Source organism: Lagenorhynchus albirostris, chromosome 17, assembly GCF_949774975.1.
Source record: "Lagenorhynchus albirostris chromosome 17, mLagAlb1.1, whole genome shotgun sequence".
Classification (NCBI taxonomy): Eukaryota; Metazoa; Chordata; class Mammalia; order Artiodactyla; family Delphinidae; genus Lagenorhynchus; species Lagenorhynchus albirostris.
The window spans coordinates 27966966-27975015 of record NC_083111.1 but is presented as its reverse complement, the minus strand read 5'-3'; the positions used below and the strand labels follow the sequence as shown (position 1 = coordinate 27975015).

The following is an 8050-nucleotide window of genomic DNA, read 5'->3' as shown; positions in this document are numbered from 1 at the left end:
CTTTTTGAGCTGTGGAATAGATGCTTTAATTCGCTATATCCCACCCCCACCCTGATAACTCTCCTCTTGTTCATTTTATTAGAGGTATCCTGCAGTGAGAATCAGCAACACGATCCAAATGAAAATTCACCTTAAAAGGAAATAGTATCTACTTTTATGAATTGGAATGATAACAAGATATTAAGCGGAATCCCTTGTTTAGGAAAAGGTACCACAATCCTATCATTCTGGGAATGCATTTAAGTTTTTCACCAAACATCACTGAGAGATGTGACTGATCAGTCTTTATGGCAAGGGAAGATTTTTAATACATTCTGAGGTTTGCAACGCCTGCCACGTTGTCACGCAGGTTGAAGTAGATGTATTCCGTGTGTTTTAAAACACACCAGTGTTTATTGCTTATATACCCAAGTATATACTGCTTATAAACTGCAAATCTGAGACAGATGACTTAAGTTAGTTTGATTAAAAAGATCTGATTTTCTTTGTGCTGAAACTGACAGCAAAATGGCACCCCATAAATTAGAATTCTAGGAAATAACTGTTAGTAAGGGTTTTTGTGTTTGTTTTGTTTTGTTTTGTTTTCTCTCCACAGACACGTTTGGGGTGGTCTGTTGGTGACAACTTTTAATGGAAAGAGGCTCTCACTTTTCGGCCCTTCAGAGGCTGTGGTGGACGGTGATTGCTCAACAAAAAAGCCGCTGCTTTGCCCTCCCCTGTACACAAGAGGGTGCGGAATGTGGCCAGCTGTTGAAAAAAAGAAAAGAGTTAGTTTTAGCATAGAAAGTCACGCCAATGTTAACGAATTGCCCTGCACAGAAAGTTAAGAAACTTATAAGCTTTCTTCTACTGGGAACTAAATGTACGTCAATGAAAATTTTCTAAGTTATGGGTCATACATCATAAAGCAACCCTTCTGCTAGATTATTATCACAATACAAATACCTATGGGTTCAAAAATTAAGTGTATAAGCTTTCTTCATTTGAAGATCAAAGTAATAAGAGGAAACAACATTTAGAATGTGGTTTAAAGAGTACATATCTAGAAATCAGAGAATGTCACCTGCAAAGGCATAATGGGACAGTGGAAAGGGTTTTCCAAGCTGGGTCCCAGTCCTGGTTCTGCCACTAGTGAGCTGTGTGACCTTGGGAAAATCATTTATTGTCTCTAGTTTCCTCATCTATAAAGTGAAGCATTGGATTAGATTACCTCAATAGGTGTCATCCAGCTCTTGGAATTACACTGAATACTCACGAGCACTCCAATATAACATGGCCCAAATTGTCAAGGGAACCATGTGGTGGTACTCATCCTACAGAATTTTCATCTTTTATGCACTGTTTTCCTTAAACAGTGATTTTTCTCTCACCATATGTGTGCCTTGTCAGCAACTAACTCTGGGAAAAGACTAGGAGTCTTCAACCACTTATAATATTTCAATACAATTTAAGCGATATAGGCATATTTCTCAACACAAGGGCTTACTTTTTCTTATCTCACACACACACACAATGCTTAATTATCTTACAAACTTCATATAGTACACAAAGTGTCAAGAAGAAAACAGAAATTACGAGAAATCACATCACAAAATATAACCATTGTTAACATTATGGAGTATATCCTTCTAGATGTTTCCTTATGTACAAGCACTATATGCACATGCACCAGTACACACGCTTGACACGTTTTATTGCAAAATAAGCTCAACTATACTTACTCTTTTGAAACCTTATTTTATCACTTAATATATATCCTTCACACGTCAATAGATATATCTATGTCACTATTTTTAATTGCTGAAAAGTTTTCTATTATAAGCTTGTTTTATAAATTATTTAGCAATTCCTTTGTGATTTAATATTACGTTTTAAGACTAAGCACAGGTCTATAGTAGTAAAATGAAGACTGGGTAAATTACCTGAATAATTTTACTGTCTCAAAAACGTTCACTAAAAACATATTGCCACACAAGTAAGTTTTTGGTGTCTGTTTTGCTGTTTTGAGTGAGTACAAAGTATTAAATTGTTGAGAATGAGAGCCTTCATTCTCTAAGTTTCGTTAGTCACCTAATCAAAGAGTCAAGGAAATTCAGACTAGGACACATATATTAGGTTTCCATCATCACCATTTACCTGAAGCCTAAAATATTTCTCTTAACAGTACTAGCCAGGATGGGAGACAGAGGTGATGCAGGTCCTTCATAATAAATAGGCAATAGTTTATAACCGCACTCTATGGAGATATGTTCAGGTATCATATACAAGCAGCTGTGTATTTCCACAAGTCATATTTTGAGGTGTCTTTTCAAAGAGTATAGATATGAGAAGAATAGGACAAATATTTACAACTTGCTATTACTCATGTTTCATTATACCAGATCATTATGGCTAAAACCAGATGGGACATATATAATTCTCTGGTAAAGTCAAGTAGCAGAGGCTAATGAAATCTAACCTCCACAGCCACAGAGAAGATGTCCAGCCTTCTGCAGATCATGATGATCCAGGTCTATCTGGAGTGGCCACTCCAGGTGACTGTGCTGGAATCCCAAGTCCTGAATCAGTGCACTGATTTGCCAGCCTCACTGAACACAACTAGCCTCCCAGGGAAACTGCCTATTCCTCTGAAGATCTTGGCTTTATTTATCCCCCTATCCCCCTTTGACTCCTCTGCAAATTGATCATGGCTCCCTACCTCACCTTAGCCTCATCCATCTAGAACTAGAACTTACTCTAGATCTTTCTCTGACCAGCCTGCTCATTTTGGTAAGAGTCTCTGAACCTGTCCTGATGTCTCATCAAACCCCTTTCCTTTCTGGTGCTGGATCGTCCTCCTGGTCCCTTAGCCCAGCTAGGTAGACCCTGATCTGCTAGGCTCTGCTTAGATTGGCTCCTATCAGTGTCATACCCTCACCAGGCCTCTGGCTTCCTTTAGGCAGAAAATCTGTCCCTCTGTCACTAAGGCTGACTCAGTATCTAAACAGCTCCTGGCAAGAATCTCCCCAGCTCAGGGTGAAGGCTGTTTTGCTGTTTTCTTTGGCTCTACTACTGAAAGTTTAAATTTCTTCTGTAGTGACCCCAGTAGGCAGAAATACCCTTTTCTAATGTTTTGTAAACAGCTTTGATTAGTCACTCTAGTGCTCAAATGTCTTTACTAGCTCTCCACTGCCTGCCGAAGTTGACTAACAATAAAAATAAGCTCTCTCTTATAGAACATGGTGGGCCACGTACTATGCTAAGTGTTTTACAGTACATACCACATTTAATCCTCCAAACAAACCTATCTATAATATACCATTATACCCATTTTAAACATGAGGAACTCGAGGGAGAGTTAGGAAATTTCAATAAATAAGTCATCTGGCAAATAAGCCATGCACTAACCACAGCACTACACTGTATCTGTAAGTGTTTTTCTTTTTTTCTTTCTTTTTTTTTTTTCCATTTTCCCCTAATCTCTTCTTATTTGTTTCTTATTATGGAAACTGGCAGATATACAGAAGGGTAGATAGAGTAACATAATAAACCATCACCCAGCTTCAACAGTCATCAACACGTGGCCAATTCTGTTTCATCCACACTCTCACCCATTCTCTCTCTCCATCTGCGAATCCTGCCCAAACTGTCTTATTATTTTTTTTTCCAAACTGTATTATTTTGAAGCACATTCCCAATATCATATCATTTCAGGTGTAAACATTTCAAAATATATCTCTAAAATATATAACATTTCAAACCCTATTAAGGCTCCAAAACAAAATTGTTAGCATGGCTTCCAAGCCTCTTGACCACCCAATTCCAACTAATCCTTCTAGATTATTTCCTATTATTCCACACACAAGTCCCACTCTAGGTCAGTTTTGTGAACGGGTGTCCAAGAGCATCTGAATGAAAAGATTTTGAGGTGATTCTTAAAACTTGAGATTCCTGGACACCCCCCCCCCTCAGACTTCTGAATCAGAGTTTCTAACAAGGCCCAAGGATCCACATTTTGGTAAACTTCATCAGGTGATTCTTGCATACTCTCAATTTTGACAACCACAGGTACAAAGTTGCCCACATATTTTTTGCACTTCTCCTTTTTGCCTTTATTTATGCTATTCTTTCTTGAAATACCCCTTTCCTTTATACTCCCAACCTGTCCCCACTTTTTGAAGCAACCCAAATGTAAGCTCTTTCATGAAGTCTCTTCCTGATTTCTCCACTGAAAACTAGTCTCTCCCCTTCTGAAATTGCCTTACACCTTATATTCTCTTACAGTACCAAGCAAAGCCACTGTGTTACAGTTTTTTATGCATTTATTTTATCCCCTCTGTTAGATTATAAACTACGGGAGGACAAGGGCCTTTTTAACACTTGTTTATACCTCTTGCATCATGCCTTGCAAAAATTGGCAATTATTAAACAATTCTAGAATTGACTTATACTGTCTTCTAAAATTTAAAACTTTAATTTCAAAGATAATTAGATAGTTTTATATAGTAAGTCAAAATTAATATTCAAGTGAATGAATTCTTTCCTCAATTCACACATAGTCTGAAGATGCAGAAGTTAGGGAAATTTTCCTAGATTGTTAATTATCATTAATTACAAAATAAAAAATTTTACTATTAAAAAAGGACATTAGAGTTTTGATTCCAGATCTACTGGACTAAGACTCTGCAGATAACCTTCCTGTAGAAAAAGACAACTGTGAAACCCAGACACAATACAAAAAAACAACTAGCTGCAGGTACTAAAGAGTGAACAGAAGTAGAGGGATATAGATGGGGAGTTCATGCTCATTTGGAGATATGGGAGCCCTCAAGTGAGTTCCTGTCTCTCCAGTTTTTCACTTGGACAGGGTGGAGTCTGCAAGGTGCATAGAGCTGCTATGGGGCATACCTGCCTTGCAAGGAAAGAGCAACAGAGAGGATCCCCAAACTCATACCCAAGAACTACACATGTACTGAGACTGAAGCTACTGCACAAGAAGGAAAATCTGCAACTCAAGCCCAGCCAAGAAAATTACCTGCCAACACAAAGGAAACAGTACTCATCAGAGGAAAAATAACAGATCCAGAATCTCCACAACTTATTGTTCGTAACATCTAGAATGCAATAGAAAATTACTCAATATACAAAGACTCAAGAAAATGGAATACATTCTTAAATAAAGAAAAATCAACAAAGTGAGACTCAAGATTACCCAAATTTGGAAATTACAAGGATTCTAAAGTGGCTACTTCAACTACCTGTGGGTTATATGAAGTTAAACAGCATACTTTTTAGTGCGTGAGAAATTTCAACAGAGTAATGGGAAGTCTCAGCAGAGAAATAGAAATAATAAAAAAGAATCAAGTATAAATTTTAGATCTAAAAAATATAATTTCTAAAACAAAAATTCACTGGATAAAATTAACAGACAAACTGACATGACAGAGAAAGAGCAAATGAACTTGAATATAGATCAATAGAAATTATCCACAGTGAAGAACAGAGATTTTTTTTAAAGATTTCAAACTAATAGAGCCTTGGAAGGAACCTGTTAGATGTTATTAAAAGGTCAAATGTTTGCATAATTAGAATATCATATATGAAAGCAATCTAAGTGTCATCAACAGATGAATGGATAAAAAAGATGTGGGGTGGTGTGTGTGTGTGTGTGTGTGTGTGTGTGTGTGTGTGTGTGTGTGTGTGAGAGATGGAATATTACTTGGCCAGAAAAAAAGAATGAAATTTTGCCATTTGCAACAACATGAATAGACCTGGAGGGTATTAGCTTAGTAAAATAAGTCAGAGAAAGACAAATACCATATGTTTCCACTTATGTGTGTAATCTACAAAATAAAACAAATGAACAAATATAACAAAACAGAAACAGACTCAAGATAAGAGAACAAAATAGTGGTTACCGGAAGGGAGATGGCTTGGGGAAGGGCAATATAGGGGAAAGGTATTAGAGGTACAGACTACCAGGTATAAAATAAAGAAGTTATAAGGATGTAATGTACAGCACAGAGGAATATAGCCAATATTCTGTGATAACTTTATGTAGAGTATAATCAATAAAAATAATAAATCACTATGTTGTATACCTGAAACTGATATAATATTGTAAGTCAACTGTACTTCAAGTAAAAAAAAGAATATCGGAAGGAAAGAAAATGGGACACAACACACATAAAAATTAACTCATAAATAATAGAACACTTAAATGTAAAAGCTAAAACTATTAGTTAAAGTAGGAAAAAGTATTTTGTGGTATATAGTTAGACAAAGATTTCTTATCAGGAAACCAAAAGCACAAACGATAAAAGATAAATTGATAAAATGACCTTCATCTAGATTAAGAACTTTTTAACTTTTGCTCTTCAAAAGATATAGTGAAGGGCTTCCCCGGTGGCACAGTGGTTGAGAGTCTGCCCGCCGATGCGGGGGACACGGGTTCGTGCCCCCGTCCGGGAAGATCCCACATGCCACGGAGCGGCTGGGCCCGTGAGCCATGGCCGCTGAGCCTGCGCGTCCGGAGCCTGTGCTCCGCAACGGGAGAGGCCACAACAGTGAGAGGCCCGTGCACCGCAAAAAAAAAAGAAAAAAAAAAAGATATAGTGAAAAAAAAAGAGAGGCAAACCACAGACTGAGAGAAAATACTCTGTCAGATTGTTTTGAATGCTCCCTCTTGGAAAAGGCCTTTAACTCCAAACCTGAAGGAGGAGCAGGAGTGTTTATGTACTATATGATTCCATTTAAATAAAATTTTAAAATAACATTCTAGTGACAACATCTCAGTGGTTGCCTGGGGCCATGGACAAGGAAGAAGATGGAGTACAGAGGGGCACAAGGAAACTTTTTCAGCCAAGGGATCCACTCTATGTCTTGATTGTAGTGGTTGTTACAATAACCAAAATCATCAGCTGCACACTAAAATTCATGAATTTTATTGTATGCAAATATCATAATAAACAAAAAAAGAAAAAAAATTTCTTTAAAAAGGAGTACAGAATTAAAGCCAAGTATTCTGCACATCAAATTTCAGCAGGTCAGTAAACCACTATAGATAATCTGGCATAAACCAAAGAGACTTGGCAAGAGAAGTCAGCCTTCCAAAGAATGACAGATCTGTTATCAGAAGTAGCAAAAAACAGTGCATCTGTTTACTGGCCTGGCAGTTAAATCAAGCATTCCCGTAAATGACTCTTTTTCTTTGGGGAGAAAAATGGACTTGGATCAAGAAAAAGAAAACGAAAACCATCTGATTTGCCCTTTAGGTCAAACAATGACTTGGCAAGAAATAGCAGCAGGAAAAAAACCTAGAAAAAAATTGGCACCAACTTACTAAAAAGAGGATTTAATCTTCACAGATAGTGACATTATATGGTGGAATTGAAAAATAAATAAAAATACTATTTTCCAGTGGTTTCTAAAATAAAGAGCTGCTAAAATTGAGATTCAAAATTATCTTTTGAAAAGTAATCCTTAAATCAATGGTATACACAAAAGACATTTTCATTTTACTTTATATAAAAGAGTTAAGCAGCTAAATAATCTTATCAACCCTTTCATGCTTTGGATTTTTAAAATATGCTTTCTATTTTAGAACAGTTTTGGATTTACAGAATTCTTGCAAAGATAGAATAATTAGTTCTCGGATACCCCACACTCAGTTTCCCCTTTTATTTTTTTTCATTCACTTTTAAGGACGCACACAAAAGTTTCCCATTATTAACATCTTGCATTAGTATGGTACATTTTTCACAAGTCGTGAACCAATATTAATATGTTATTATTAACTGAAGTCCATCTTTTATTCAGATTTCCTTTGTTTTTACCTAACATCTTTTTCTGTTCCAGGATCCTATCAGGAAATGGCATCATATTTAGTTGTCTTGTCTCCTTGAGCATTTCGTGATTATGACAATTTCTCAGACTTACCTTGTTTTTGATGACCTTGACAGTTTTGAGGACTACTGATCAGGTATATTGAGAATGTCTCTCAACTGGGCATTTTCTGATGTTCTTCTCATGGTTCAAATGGGATTTGACTCTTAAAATATCTTTTGCTTCA

At 36.6% G+C, this 8050-nt stretch overlaps 1 protein-coding gene across 1 annotated transcript in view; it reads right to left on the bottom strand.

The window, feature by feature from the left end:
* Positions 1-609: 609 nt before the first annotated feature.
* CA13 (carbonic anhydrase 13) overlaps positions 610-8050 on the bottom strand; it is a 28870-nt gene continuing 21429 nt past the window's right edge. Inside the window, exon 7 of the mRNA XM_060127777.1 lies at positions 610-747. Coding sequence (XP_059983760.1) covers positions 628-747 — 120 coding nt within the window. The 3' untranslated portion in view covers positions 610-627. The remainder of the gene's footprint in view (positions 748-8050) is intronic.